This window comes from Pseudorasbora parva, chromosome 12 (assembly GCF_024679245.1).
Source record: "Pseudorasbora parva isolate DD20220531a chromosome 12, ASM2467924v1, whole genome shotgun sequence".
NCBI classification, from domain to species: Eukaryota; Metazoa; Chordata; class Actinopteri; order Cypriniformes; family Gobionidae; genus Pseudorasbora; species Pseudorasbora parva.
This window is the reverse complement of record NC_090183.1, coordinates 32256064-32272456: the sequence shown is the minus strand read 5'-3', so window position 1 is coordinate 32272456 and position 16393 is coordinate 32256064. Positions and strand designations below refer to the sequence as shown.

At 36.1% G+C, this 16393-nt stretch overlaps 1 protein-coding gene across 1 annotated transcript; it reads left to right on the top strand.

Annotated features, from left to right (window-relative positions):
* Window positions 1-6253: 6253 nt before the first annotated feature.
* Window positions 6254-15536, top strand: rgs5a (regulator of G protein signaling 5a). Its single transcript, XM_067459902.1, has 5 exons — window positions 6254-6407; window positions 7867-7980; window positions 9260-9321; window positions 10809-10975; window positions 13619-15536. Exons 1-5 carry the CDS (start codon window positions 6364-6366, stop codon window positions 13778-13780), a joined length of 549 nt encoding a protein of 182 aa, XP_067316003.1. The 5' UTR covers window positions 6254-6363; the 3' UTR covers window positions 13781-15536.
* Window positions 15537-16393: the final 857 nt, after the last annotated feature.

The window sequence follows — 16393 nt, the reverse complement described above, 5'->3', positions numbered from 1 at the left end:
TTGTGAGACAGGATAAAGACTGGGGATGTGGACTATTGTAAAATACCTACTAACCTAGTTTACATTTACTGTCTGTTGCAGTGGTCATGATAATATTGTCATAGGTGTGAATTAATTTAACACTTGCACTACTTTTGCATTCCAACTTCATTTATATTTAGTTTAAAACAGTCTGTCATTCTTTTAAGAACAAACATGCCTTTTCCATGTAAGATTCCATGTATTCATTAGAGTGGGATGTTGCATGATGGAATAGCATCACAACATTTTATTTCCATAAAGAGGTGTGTCAACTTTTAAGATTGACAATGCAAGAGTTAAGCACTCCGTGAAGTCTCCGCCAGCACATCCCAAAGACATTTAATGAATTTAAGGTCTGGACTAGAGGTGCCAATTCATGTTTGAAAATGATTCTTCATGCTCACTCCCAACCATTCTTTCACAATTTGAGCCTGATAAATCTTGACATTGATTGTTTACATGCACGTTCTTAAGCCGAGTATGCCTAATAAGCCGACAACGAACATGGTCAAGTAAACGTGGTAACCCATTTTCTTTTATCGGAGTCACAAACTGCGTAGGCATAAACCGAACGACACAGGTAGTTTTTTGCCTCTTACTCTGATTTTGCGAGGCATGTAAACACATTAACCTGCTTTCTGTCGGCTTATTGAAGTGTGCATGTTTGATAGGTGACAAAAACCGCAAACTTCAAGCAGATTTAAACGCATCCAGACAGAGTGAGCGTTTTGCATGAAATAAGGACATATATCAAAAACGCAGACTCTTTTAAGACACAGAAAAATGTAAAGATGTGTTCTCATCTCATGCAGCAGAAGTATAAGAGGTTCAGTCATAATGCTGCATCTGTAACTGCATGAGGGATAATATGAGCCGTAAACCTCCCGATGACACGGTGCACACTTTATTTAACATCACAACTGACGTAACTTTTGGAATACTCCGAGTCAGATATGGACATTATTATTTTTGATGTCACTACAACAAAATAATCCGGTTTATTAATGAAGTCATGTAAACGCGGTATACTTGCGTTGTCAGTTTACTGGATTGAATGTAAACAGGGAAAACTGGTTATTTCAATAAGTGGATAGGCCTATTTGTAAGTTATCAGCTTACTGATGTGCATGTACATGTGCTCATTGTCATCCTGGAATATGGCCATCATGTGTCTTCCTACGTAGTTGTTTAAAAAATGAAAAGGTACACAAATCCATAAATTAGGAATACAATTTTTGTCCGGGCAATGTATTTTGCAGTGTATTCCCATATCATTTTGTTCCGTAAAGGTAACTCATCAAATGATAATCAAATAACAAAATAGCATTATAACCAGCATATATCTGCCACAGTGCTCTTATTGTGCAAACATTTGCTGCTATCTCTTTATCAAAGAAGGTCTTAACCACACATGATGGATTAGCTTTAATGTCAAGTTTGGTGTTGCATCGCTTTATCATATTGCATAATAGTGGAGATTAGCAGAAGAACATTTTTTGCATCATTTTCAAGATACAAATAATTCATTTGGCGAATTGGGTGCTAAAACAACAGCACATATTTTGCAATGCATTAGTCTGTTTTGACATTACAAATGTTGAAGGTAAAAAAAATAAAATATTTTTTTTTTCACTGGGGAAGAATTTGATTCCTAATTTCCACAGTTTGATTCCTCTTAATTTAGTTACTGTACTACATTCTGGAGTACCATGGTTCATTTTTTGGTAATACTCGAGTCCTAAAAAAAAATTGTATGGGGATTATGTAAGAGTATTTGGGGGTTATTAAAACAGTAGAGAAACTTGGTTCTGCCATATCCAAAAACCATTGAACACCAGTCTCTAGAACAATGATATGAATTAATCAGTTCCTTCCGCTGTGTGATTTTTAAGGAAATGACTTGCCAAAGCATTAGCTGTGAGTCTAAACAAACCGCTTGGACTGAGACAAAAACCTGCGATTAGGTGATAATAGTGTTTGCAGAAATTACTGCTGGCACATCACAGAAAAAGCTTTGCTTGCCTTCCTGTCTGGCAAGCATGTCTATTTGTTTTAAACTGTTTAACTTTGCTGAAGGCAAGAGAAATTGTTGTACAAATGCCCAATCATTGGACATAAATGGTATCTGAACTTGATACTGATTTTGATATGACCTTTGCACAGGGAGAGAGCCCATATATGGAGTTTTGATCAGTACAATGATTACCCAAAAAAGACCCATTTATACAGAAGATGTGCCACTATGTGTAACTCTGAACAGCCAAAATAACTCAGTGAAAGTGCATACATTGACTCATGATATGAGATATTCTTAATATGCTTATACCGTATAGGCTATTACATGCAAAAAAAGTATTCTTGCTTATGTGACCTGTCATGTGACCTACAGTGTCAGCTGCTTCATTTCACTGCCATTCACAAATCCTCTCATGTGGCCTCATGGGATAGTAAAGTGTCCATTGGAGGCACACTTCTGAATCTCTAAGGAAGTATTAGGTCATCAGAGTACTTTTACCATACTGTTTTATGAGTACTGGGGATACTGATGTTACGAGCCCGATCTCACGTGAGTTTTGGCGTGCATATGGTGTACGCGGTTTTTCGCGGCATATGATACCCACTTTATGGCGTATTATACATTACGAACCCCCCACCTCACCACCCTAATCCTCCCCAAGAGCATGTCATATGCACGCCATCAAGTGATATGCATGCGAAAAACTGTGTAGCATTTGCACGCCAAAACTCATTTTGGCGTATCCATTCCACTAGATTTCACACTCATACTTTTGATAAGCATTACCATGAGATCATGTTGGATGTTACAGGTCTCAACATCAGTACCACCAAGAACCAAGTGCATCAATCCTACTGTAAATGAGATGGTAGAGGAATTGACCTACCTGGGAAGTCTAGTTAGCACTGTCAATGCGCACCTTAGGAAGGTTTGCAGCACCTTCGACTTCAGCCTATTTGGTAGTCAAAACAGTACAGCCAACGAAGAAAGATTAGACTATATAACAGCAATTTAAATTTAGTATTGTTGTATGGATCTGAATTCTGAAGAGTGGTGCAGAATGATATGAGGAAGCTGGGTGTCTTCCAAAACTGTTGCCTGAGGAAAAAATGTGGTATCTTCTGGCCAGAAAGAATTTAAAATGTAGAGCTATACAGAAGAACCAAGTGTCACAGTGTGGTGGTTGAGATCAAACAAGGCTTTTGCAATGATGCAATGATGAGAAAAAAGTGAGTTGGTCACGCCGATGTGACCGTCGAGCTCTAGGGGTTAAGTAAGTAGGCCAAGTAAGTTTTTGAGTAGTGCGAATTCAGACATACTACTTGGCTCACATACTGTTTTTCACCTTTTATAGATGGAGTTAGACATATTCAGCCACAGGGTTTGATTCTGATTGATTCCTAATGTTTTCTGTCATCCTCCATGACAACAATGTGGCTGCGTTTGAAAGCTTCATAATGCTACCCTCGGGGGATGTATTCCAAGGTAGGAAGGCAACAAGGCACATGCAAATCTAGTAGTAAGCTTCACTTCCTGTCTCCTTAGACACTTTCAATTATTTTTCATTACTATTGAAATCTTCGCTCAGCTCAACAAAGCTCTCTCTGTTGTATAGATCATGTACTCAGAAATCTGTCCGAAATCAGTTTCATGAGGTACCTTGAAAAGTAATTTCTTCCAGAAAGATTCTGAGGGAAGGTGGATGTTTGCATGGTATTTATTCCATAAAGTATTAACAGATGGTAGTGAGCTACAATGATTAATGTTTAGTTGTATAGAAATGTTATTTGGCATAGGCCCCGTCCTCAGTCCAAATTCTGGGGAATGCAGATTCGGCTGATCCTGCCTTAAGATGAAATCAGGGGCAGAGACTATCCCCAATGGATGGACTGGGGTCAACCTGGTTGTGGTTGGGATAACGGAGGGGAACATCAGCATCATCAACAGATAATTCAGTGCTTATACTCCAGGTGTCAAGTAGTGTTTGGCCAGACCTATATTATTATGAATGAATGATGTGGCATTAGTGTCCGCCTGATAGAACTGATAAGGCAACAGCAACCTAAGCTTTCAGACGTATCCACACATTCAGGTAGACAAATAGCACTACGTTCATGTGGTGAAAGTACCTCGCTGAATGCAAAATTGAATACTTCCTTACTATATAGTACGAGAAATATGAGTAGTATGTCCGAATATTCAAAAAACAGTAGGCGAAAAGTAACCAGACCTTCTGCCGAGATTCTGGCGTGCACATTTGATGGACACTTTACTGTGGTAGTGAAGCAATGCACCTAATGCTGGTAGGTCACATGACAGTAGCAACATGGCGTATGCACCAAGTCCAAAATTCATACTACCCATATTCATACTATAGAGATAGAAAATATTTTGTCTCAAAGTACATTCAAAATTCAAATCAAGCACCTACTCAGACAATATGCAATTTTGGATGCACCTCCTGTCTCTTGTTTGATACAAACACATGCGATTGTTCTAATCAAATATTAAATCTTATAAGCTTTAATAATATACAGGTAAGATTATACAAATAATTTAAACTCAAATCGATATTTCATGTCCACACATTTATTTACTTGATCAGATTGGCATGTAAACAATGCAATAATGTATATTCAGCTACTACACGCATTTATCTGCACACATTTCCAATGCATCTTACACTCCAAACTGGCATTTTTGTACACCTTGTGTGTCATGATGATTTTTTTAAGTGCTTGACAGAACAAAGGAAGTATTGGCAAAGCCTGTAATGACTAATAAGATCACACGGTTTTAAGCATGCAAACTTTTCGCCTACCAGCTGCTCCGTGGTTGTGTAATCCATGAATATTGCCACAAGCCACGTTTGTATTATTCAGCATAACATACTTGAATAATGACATTTACTTCACCCTAAATATATCTGGAGACAAAGACAATGAGGTTAAACATTGCTCTAGCGTGATGCTCCTATTCTCACACTTTGTTTATATTTTTTGAAAATAGATCGAGTGGGCATGTTACATCATATGCAGGCCATATGCTACATATATTAAATATGCCTCGTAGCATATTTTATTAATAACCCATTTATTGTAGCATGGCAACTTGCTGTGTTTTGATGAAAACAATATTCTTAAGCTGACGGTAAATGTCAAAAGTGCTATCCACGTATCTGTCTGGTCAAACACAAAACCCTGATTTAAATTATGTTGAAAACAGATGATTTATGCTAAGGGTAATGTTTATATAAAAACAACATAACTACAATCTTACATCAATCTCATCATTGTAAAAGCAGCTCATTTTGTTTCTCCATTATAAAAAAAAATGCTCAAGCCACCTTTGGTTGAGATTTAATTTATTTCTTTATTTTCATTGTATCCTTTTTTTTTTTACTCTGCAAAGAATGTTCTAGAAAATCAGTGTAATTGAGAGTTTGTTTAGCTGTCTCCAGACAAGACAATACTGTGTCCAAATTTTCCATTATCATTCCTCAGAGAGAACACCAATATTTTTGTTAGACTATATTGGAATTTAGGAATGTTTGAATACACAAAAATATGCCTTACTATACATTCTACTTATTTAATAGATAGGCTGTATGTATTACAAAGATGCAAATGTTACATTTGAGGAAAGAACTTGACAAAAAATTCCAGGGGAAATCACTTTTCAATTTTGATGAATCATTTTAAAATATAGTTAGCCAATGCATATGTTTGAGGATTATTTGTATAAGAGTTGACTAGCATTATACTTATATACATTTGTTAATCCTTCTTATTATTGCATTGTGCTTTGTCATTTTAATGCATTTGCCTCTTTTATATTTGTACCTCCAGAAGTTACAATTCCAGTTCAGTCCAAATTCTGTATGTTTATGGTCATCACAAAAACTTTAGTTATACTTCTGATTAGTAGATAGTACATCAGACTAAGTTAAGTTTGACTCTTGATGATTATAGTTTATCTACCGTATGTTCACTTCACAAAACAGCTTTCTATGTTTCTATAGTAATAACTGTTGCTAAGCATAGATATAGATCTACAGTGCACTAATGTACTAATGTTTTGATGCTTTGTCAAGTTTAAAATGTCCTTTCTTGTGTTGATTGTCTCCAGAGCTCTCTCAGCTCCCATTGTAATTGCGAGCCAGGACTTGATTGGCTCTCATGTTGTTGGCTTTGGGCCAGCAGACTTTTTCCATATAATAGAGGGGGAGCAGAAGGACAACTTCTAAAAGAGAGAGAGATAGAGAGAGAGGAGACAACAACTAATGGTGGTGGACTAATACTGCAAACAAGTGAAAAGATCAGAAAATGTGCAAGGGATTAGCTGCCCTGCCCCAGACATGTCTGGAAAGGTAAGATCTGTAAAACATCTTTTCCATCATGGATTAATTTCAGATTCACTCCATGTCAGTTATAGGTCAATTACTTGTAAATTGCCAGCCTCCTTTGGGATTCAATTCTCGTGTGTTTTGCGATGTCTGTGTATTCTGGAACAGCTGGTAATGCTAATAGTAGTGAATATTGATTATGGAGTTTTTCTGGAAAACCTTGTATGTTTTTAAGGTAAGCAGAAACTTAAGGATTTCATTTATTGTACCCTATTAGTTTCATAGTAACAACATTTGTTACTTGTAATAACAGTTTTCCCAAGTTTTGTCTGAAAGCATCAAGGTTTCCAAATGTTACTAAAGTCCAGAACATGCTCAACTTTGTTTAGTTCTCTGCGTATGACTTGCAGCAGAATTCCTCCGACATTAAGTACAGCAATGAGGACATTTATTGTGCCATATTCTCATTCACTGTGTAAATATGTTTCCCCATTCTTGGCTTTGGTCTTAAAGCTTGGCCTGAGACCTGTAGTACATCTGAGTAGTCTATTTGTACATCTGAAAGACGTACAACATATTGTGGTATATAATGTTGCATTATATAACTGGGCCATACAATCACAATTTTGGTAACACTTTAGTTCAGGGCCCATTTCGCACCATTAAGTTGCTTATTATCATGCATATTAGGATATTAATTACTGACAAAGCACATATTAATGTCTTATTCTGCATGACCAAATTCTACATCCTTTAATCATATCCAGTTACCCAGTACCAAAACTTACTACCTTACTAACTATTAAAAAGTAGTAATTTTGAGTTTACTGAGGAAAAGGTTATAGTTAATTGTAAAATAGTGAGAATTGAACCATAATCTAAACTAACTTTTTAAGAGAAGGGATGTGTGCATTGGCGTCAGTATTGTTTGAGTAACAGATCTGTCTGTGGCAACAAAAAAATCACAAAAATCATCAAGTTTGCTTGACGTCACTGCATCCGCAGGCATCTGGGAGGGATATGTGTTTTTGTCCCGAAACTGTACAGAGGGGTATTACATCTGTTCTTAACTCTACAGGGAATGTGAAATAGTTCTGAATTGGTCTGACCTGAACACCTTGAACATATGGTGTTTTATTGTGTGATCTGTCAAACTGTAGTAATTACTGTAGTGATTAAGCTGTGCAGGTTGATGAATTATAAGCAGTGAAAAAAAGGTTTTTGTGGCTGACGTGCAATAAAATAAAGACTAAATAGACCCAATTATCATTCTCTGTGTACTTAGAGAGAGGAAAATAGATGAGTTAGGCTGATATTATATAATCTGTTGACAGGTATGTTGTGCATTTAAGGAAATGTCCCGGATGTGTTTTGATTCCTTTCATGCAGTACAATTCATGCATTACATCATAGGTTTGTTTATAAATGTATGTTAAAAGCTGTAATGGACATCCGTATGGATTTGTGTTTGTGCTGTCTTCAGGGCTAAGGAAATCAAGACTAAATTGGGAACTCTGCTTCAGAAGCCAGAGAATTCCATCGACCTTATTATCCCCTACCAAGAAAAGCCTGAGAAGAAACCAGAGAAGCTTCAGAAGTGAGTTCCTCTTGGCTCCCTCTCCCTCTGCCTCTCCTCATTTTTTCTCTTTCTTACTGTCGAAGACTTCAGATCTGCATGTGTCTCTTTATATGTCTCACACACTTATAGACCATATATATATATATATATATATATATATATATATATATATATATATATATATATATATATATATATATATATATATATATATATATATATATATATATATATATATATATATATATATATATATATATATATATATATAACCTCCTCCTCATTAATTTTTGTAATGTTAGACATTAATCCTTCTTAGTATGTCTCAATCAATTAATTATAAACAATAAAATAAGAAAAAGAAATGCTGTTTTCCCATTAATTTTTTGTGAAAAAAATTGTATAGGGTCGCTAACGACCCAATGCATGTGTGTAACTGTGTAAGTATATATTTTTTTCTGCACAAATATTTGTTTCTCTGCACACAATAATTTAATCTTTGATGGCTGAATAAATGCACTTCATTTTTATTCTACAAATTGGCAATGTCTGATACACAATGAAGTGATGAAGTGACATTTCCGCATGCAAAACGCAATCAAATATTAGTCAGTATAGTGTCAGTCTTGGTGGTGGATCTGGTGAAGAAGCAGCAAATGATTGATTTTGGAGATGTTGAAAATAATATGTTTATGTATGAACATATAAATATGTTTGAGACATATTTCATCACGAATGAGCCAGATGCTGAATGTACTGGGAAGTATGGAACAGGGACAACAAAAAGGGTGACACAGTAGGGATCAAATAAGGGCGTCAGAGTGACAAAATTGGCCATATTAGTGAATCCTGTAATGGGAAACTGCTGAGAGTCTGTTTATCATGTAAATTGTGGTCACATTTAGCTTAAAAACATTTGCAGAGCACTTCATTTCCCTTTTACTTACGTAATGCCTGACGCAAGTGTTTTTAATAGGATTGTAGTTTTTCAGGCAGAATAGATTAAAAGTTCCAATTACAGGATAAGACATTGTGTACAGAAAACACAGTGACGAATTTGTATTAGCTCAATAAGACCTTTTAGACAAGAAGAGATCATTAACTTTTGTGATTTCTTAATACTTCTAACAATGCACAATAACACACACACACACACATACCACATGTTCTGTGAGACTGAGCCAAAGTGTTAATTTTTGCTTTAACACAACACTTGAAACAGATTGTTGTATGGAAACAACTTGTTGGCCATATACGAAGGGGAGAAATACTGAAGAAATGTGCTTGTTTTGTTCAGACCCACACCTGAAGAAGCTGCCCAATGGCGTGAGTCTCTCGATAAGGTCGTCTCCAACAGCTGTAAGTATGATCTTTATCTTAATGGCCATTTGGTTGCATTTTACATCGCAAATGTTCTTTTAGCCATGACCAGTCATTGGAAGGTTTAGTTCATCAGTAGAATCTGTAAAACACATTTTAAAAAGTTGTTTATATCTGTCGGTTGAGAACCTCTAGAAATCTATGAAAGTTGCACTGATGCACTTGATTTGGTATGTGTACACAGCTTGTCCTTCAACAGAACATAAACCATTAAAAGCTACCGTCTATAAAAAAAAAATGTACTAACAGTTTAGAACCATAAAAAGAAGATTCTCTCTGAGTTACACATATATAAACACATTTTCCAAATGAGAACATACCATAGACTTCTAGATTATGCGATTATTCCACTATGGCTTTTGCATTGCTTTATTTATTAAATGTTTATGGACCCATGAAAGGGTTTTTTCAGGACATTTCAAGGTAAACATTACATTTTTTTCACCATCCTCACTGAACATGGAGATACATATAACGTTGGCTTTTCTATCGCCATCTGTGGTTGAAACAAAAATTACACAGATAAAACTAATGCAAGATATGATGTATAGGGTAACCAAACATCCTGTTTTCCCAGGACATAGACATTCTGGTTATAGATAGTATTTTGTAATATAAAAATGTTCTATCCATACAGAGGGGGCATACTTTAAATGTACTGAAATTAATAAGGCATCTCTGAGTAAAATTGAGTATCATTTGAGTATCTCATTGCTGGGCAGAGTGTCCTGGTTTTCGGTAATCAAAATGGTCACCCTAATGATGCTGAAAAAATTGTAGTCTGAGCAAGTACGTGCCTTATGTATTCCTTGTCGGCAGTAAATTATCAAACTTCACTATGACACCAACAACGTTTCTTTATTTATTATTGTACAACTTGTTTTCTGACTCATTTTTGTTGGTTCTTTACAAAAAGCACAAGCAAACCTATAAAAAACAAGATGACAAAGGAGCCTTTGTTTGTCTCCACAGAAAGACTAAATGATTTAATTATGCTGTTCCAACTAGCTGGGGAAAAAACATTATTCATTCAATGATTTGTTTCAAAACCAGTTTTAATTGCAACAATTTGCCTTCGAAAAATAGTTTCATTGTTCATTGCCATATTGAAATGTTATATATTCTTCTATTCAGATATAAGAGGATTTCTTTTTGTTGAAGCTAGAACATTCGCACAAGCAATTGCAAGTATAAAAATAAATCTGCATTGAATTGTGAATAATTGCACTGATTAATTCACCGAGCTGTATCAGGTGGCACATGCTGTTATACAACATGAACTGGAGAGGAATTGCATTAAGGGCTGTGTGCCTTAGGCGTGTACGGCGGTAATGTTTGGATAAGGATGTTAAGAGCCGCTGGGATGGGGGGTCTCCGGTGGCAGCGTGTCGCCAACACATTAGTACAAAATGAACACACAGAGCTGTACTCACTCTAATAGCTTTTCCACATTTTTCATTCCATAGACGGCCTGGCCACCTTCAAGAGCTTCCTTAGATCTGAGTTCAGCGAGGAGAATATTGAGTTCTGGGAGGCTTGTGAGAACTTTAAGAAGACTAAGTCCCCCCTGAAAATGGCCACTAAAGCCAAGAAGATTTATGAGGACTTTATTCAGACCGGGGGGCCCAAAGAGGTTTGTTTGTTTTGTCACAGATTTTTTTTTTAATGCTAATCACAGTTTAGATGAAAAGCACTGTATTTCAGACGTACAGTAGAAGGAAGCCAGTTAGGGTTGTTAATCATCTCCTGTAAAAATGTGTTTCATATCAGTGGTTTAGATCATTGTATAAACGCTGAGGCCTATGATATCCCCACTGAGCAGAGCTATAAAGAAATCTGGAAAGAAATTGTGTAGTTTTTTTTAAGGGAAATTAACTTTTATTAAAATAAACTGATGTTCAGGACACTAAGAAAAGGTAGTAATTATTAATTATTATTATTTGAGTATCAATGTTACCTAGGGCTGCAATTCACGATTATTTCGATGATCGATTAATCTTACAAGTATTTCTTTGAGTGGTCAATTAATCTGACGAGTATTTCTTTGAGTGGTCGATTAATCTGGCAAGTATTTCTTTGGGTGGTCGATTAATCTGACAAGTATTTATTTGGATGGTCGATTAATCTGTCGAGTATTTCTTTGGGTGGTCGATTAATCTGACGAGTATTTCTTTGGGTGGTCGATTAATCTGGCGAGTACTTCTTTGGGTGGTCATTAATCTGGCGAGTATTTATTTGGGTGGTCAATTAATCTGGCGAGTATTTCTTTGGGTGGTCAATTAATCGGTGAGAGTATCCCAAAATTTGGCGGGTTTTGGCAGTGATTGGGCGGGTTTCAGTAGCAGTTGGGCTGGTTTTGTTATGCACAAATATAATATAATTTTATAATGACATTTACTGCCATGTTTTCCTACATTCACGTTGTATAGGAAGAACAGTCTGTAAGGCGAGTCTTTGTAGGCGAACCACAACAGAGGAGTTTCATTGATATTGCTTTTTACAAAGCATTTTCAAAATGCAAGCTTTAAAAAAGCTGCTGTATTTTATAAGGTGCGGTTTTATACGTTTAATATTAAATGGGTAGGTTTAGGGAAAAGTTTGGGCTTATATTTAGGAAAAGAATGATCAATCTTTATGTATTTAAAATGGTCACAGAATGAACCGACTAATACACTTTTAAATACATACATACTGATAATTATTTTCTTAAACCTAAACCTTACCCCAAACCCTTCTCTAAACCTACCCATAACTTAATATACCTAACATATATCTACCTAACTCTAATACTGTATATTTAACTATTCATTTTAAACAACCAAAAGACCTGCCAGAATACTGTTAGTAGACAACCAATTCAAGTCAACAGGTAAATTTTGCATGCCAGATGAACGTAAAAGATGACTTTTGCGTAAAATCCGTGCCAAAACCCTTAGAGGCTCACTTTGTGCTCTCCGCTATTTTCCATGTTTTCTCCATAGAATTGGTTTTACAAAGCGACATGACTGGCAGATGGTTTCCATGCACCATGCAGACACGACAAATCGATAATCAAATTCAATTATTTCCATTATTGATTATAATCAATTTTATTGATTAGTTGTTGCAGTCCTATAATATTACCATTTTAAGTAGGTACATCTCCATCAAGTCAGCAAATGCTAGCATATGCTATTTTTTAAACTACATGTTTGTTGGTTACTTATCTCAAGTTGGATGTAAGCTAATTAAGTTTTTTTTAGCCAGCCCTGTTGAAAAATCCAACATAAACCAGCATGTTTTTCATGTTTGTCCATTCTAGTTTATGTTGGTAAGAGCGGTACTGCTAATCTCGCTGGTGGACCAGCATGGTCGTGCTTTTTTCATGACGAACTGAGCTGGTGTAGCTGGTCCAACAGCACTTCTGCTTCCCATGTATCAGCAAAATAGCATCCCATGCTGGTCCCAGCATGTAAACCATGCAATGCTGGGCTTTTCAACAGGGAGGTCATTTAATGGACAAATTTTCTAATAGCCAAAAGTTTGTAGGTTTTAACCCTGTGCCATGTTTAAACCCATGCTATCCTTGTATTAAATGAATGTACTATAAGTATCTTTAGTTTAAAGTTTGACAAAATCATTTAGTAAATAATCATCTCGTAGAAACATATTTGTATCAGGATGTTTGCAAAGCCTCTTGCTGATGTTTAAAGTTATGTAATAGCCATTATATAACATATACATGTAAACTTTGATAAATGTTGTAGCCATTTGTTTCTTAGTGACTTTAGCGATTTTTAAAATCAATGAAGTGCAAACCGTATCTCATTGCCATTTTAGCATATCAATATTCTTGTTACATTACTGCTTCAATATTATGACCCAAAACAAAGCTATCCAAATGCAAACAGATATAAAAGTATAGATGAGTAGCACATAGTCAAAACAAATGGAAACAGTTGCGGAGACTGTTGCTGCTTGCAAAACTTTATTAAATAACACAAGTCAAAGACTTTTGAGCCTTTTCTCTACACCAGATTAGGAAACTGATAAGATCAGTATAATGGTTAGCGGGGGGAAATCGAGTGTAGAAACCGCAGGGAATCGGTCCAATTGGCATTATTCGTTATTCTTGCACTAGCTATTCTGGGAGGTTGACCGCTCCACAGCCCCCCTAGAGTTCTCAGACACTGCCAAAGTTGACATAATGTTCTTACGCATATTTTATGTCCAATTTGCAGCATCTTGTGACTGACTTTCATACACTTCTTCCTTAATACCAAAACCTTGCTTTTAGGTGAACATCGACCACTTCACCAAAGATGTGACTCTGAGGAACCTGGTGGATCTTTCCCCCTCCACCTTCGAGCTGGCTCAGAGCCGGATCTACACCCTGATGGAGAAAGACTCCTTCGCTCGGTTCCTGCGGTCTGAGCAGTATCAAGAACTCCTCAAGTAAACTGACATACCCAGCTGCAGGGAGGCTTTTTTTTGTTGGTCTCTTAGTCACAAAATCATGTCATAGAAAACACTTCTAAAATCTTTAATATCCTATTATAACCATTTCTAAAGCTCATTAAACAATACCACAGTTGTTAATTTGGTGGCACAGATGCAATGTCTCCCTGCAGCTCACTGAAACGACCCGTTGCTAACAAGAGCATCTTAACATAAATTGTAAAATGAATGTGATTCCTGCCCAGTGCTCTGAATGTAAAAGTCAAGAACTTCAATAAAAGAAGTGAATAATCAGGGTTTAAGAGACAGTATACATTGCTCCTCATAAAAGTGATATTTTTCATTAGCAGACATTTAATTTGTGCAAAATGCCACGGATTTGAAGCGTCTCTTCGAATCTTCTATGTCCTATTAATTGGAGTCACTATCTTTTCTGACCCCTGTAGACTAAATAAAGGCTAAAACCGATCCCCTCTTGTAATTTATAGCTTTTCGGGTAAGTGGAGAAGTGGTTCATGTACTTATAATGAGGACGTTCTGACCTGAGCATCTAAGCGGCAAGTTCATCATGGGGAAGAGGCTGGGGAATGGAAACGGGAGAGTGGGCTTTTTCTCAGAAATGTCTGTGTTAGTCTTAAAATGCCCAAATGGTAAACCACAGAAAAACATGGGGAAACAACCCACTTAGTACTCAAAGCTGTACTATAAGTCAATGCTTAAAAAAAAAGTGTGGCATGTTAAGATGCACTCCAGTCTCTGGGAACTTGTTGTTTGGGTTACCGCTATTGAAAGTTGCTAAGATGGGAATATCAAGTAGGAAGGAATCATTATAAAGCACTGGGCACATCATTTTTTATTCTAAAGGCAATGTTTATTCCCATGCCACTATAAAAGCAGTACACATTTAGATTAAGTCATGGAAACCCAAAACATTCAAGTGATTTTTTTTTTTTCCTCCAGACATTCTACAGCAAACATTTATCACGATAGCATAAACATATACACATTGTAAGACCTCTACACTATTATACTCTAAACAAGAACGATTACTGCAAAATGTTATTGAAGTTAGCATATATTATTTACTCTTAGCATGTGCAGCCGGTCATAATTTGTAAGACGTATTGCAGTTTGAAGGGTATATCAAACGTATGTAACCCACAAGTGTGATATTCAGTGTCCTTCTGCATGTTTTTATTATTTTTATTTAAAGTGTGTTTCACAGACACGTATACTCTTGCATGTTTCTTTATTATACTGTGTGTGTAGCTGTGATACTAAATCTAATAACATTCATTCATACATGAGCAGTGGTTGGTGCTTCCAGAAGTCCTTACTGATGCCCCGCAATGCAAATTTTTAGTTCACTGCAGGACAGGTTTAGTTTAATGTGGCATCAACAATATAAACTAAGAGAAATTAAAGGAATTCGGCAATCATTTTAAGAGCGGTAACACCTCCCTTAGTTAAAAAAACAAATTGTAAAATAATGATTCATTTTGTGGTACATTCTATCATAATAATATTGTCAAAATTGTCAGTAAGGACTACAGAGTACCTCGCTTATACAAGAAATCTGCATTAAAAACTATATGCATGTATGTTTGTTGATCATATAAAATCCATAATCACATTAAAGTTCTGCAGATGTATTTATTTTTTCAAATGTACATATCAGCAACAGTTGATTTTAATTTATTTTCTATACGAATGATTGTCTGATTGTTTGATATTCAAGTTAAAATGTGCCAAGATAAGAGTGTGTCCTTTCTTTTATTTATAAAATGACATGAGGACTCATTGTGCCCTTTTCTTTACAACGCAAACTAATTCAGTCACTTAAACGTTAAGCTTTGGATTTACTTTGTTTTCCTCCTCTTGTTCCTAACCGTCATAGAATTACTCTAAGTTGCTTAATGGTACTCTATGTTGTCAATATTTGTACTCCCGGGAGAACATTGTTAAAATGCCAAATTTGAATAACAATGCGGCTGCTTCCTGACTTCCTGCACGGCACACTCTCTCAGCCTTTTTCATTTAGCCACAGAGTGTTTTATTCACACGACCATGATAGGATGGAGTGGATCAGTGTGAAGAAAAGCAAGATATAAGAAGAAAGCGAGATGGAGAGGTGGGATATTGAGATGAAGCAGATGGGCGATGGGAGGTTGCCAAAGTAAACAATGTCAGACACAAACATGTTCACATTCATTACTACTCCCGTTCTGAGAAATAGACGTATGACTCGTGACTGGGGGTCAAACCCCTTGAGTACTGGTGGAAGTGAAAAGACATTCCTTCAACCATTACTGAGCTGACGGCACCCTTTTCTTAAATGCCAAACAAAAGAGCATCTCAATTTTGCTTTGTCCTGACAATAGGTCAGAATCACCAAAACCGCTTTATATTAGATTGTTTTAAATCGTACTGCTCTTATCAAAGACATACAAGAACACGACAACAAGAGCTCCTTTCATTTAAACAGCACACATCCAATTATGCTTTCCTTAAAAATGAAATTACTGTGGTTAGGCCCTAAATTGAATATTCCATTAAAGGATGATAAGAAGGCGTATAGGCATATATTAAATTAACTACAAAACCAGTGACCCTA

Coding starts and splice junctions, on each gene's coding strand:
- rgs5a (XM_067459902.1), top strand. CDS start 6,364: ATGTGCAAGGGATTAGCTGCCCTGCCCCAGACATGTCTGGAAAG. Junction 7,981..9,259: donor AAACCAGAGAAGCTTCAGAA/GTGAGTTCCTCT, acceptor TGTTTTGTTCAG/ACCCACACCTGAAGAAGCTG. Junction 10,976..13,618: donor AGACCGGGGGGCCCAAAGAG/GTTTGTTTGTTT, acceptor CCTTGCTTTTAG/GTGAACATCGACCACTTCAC.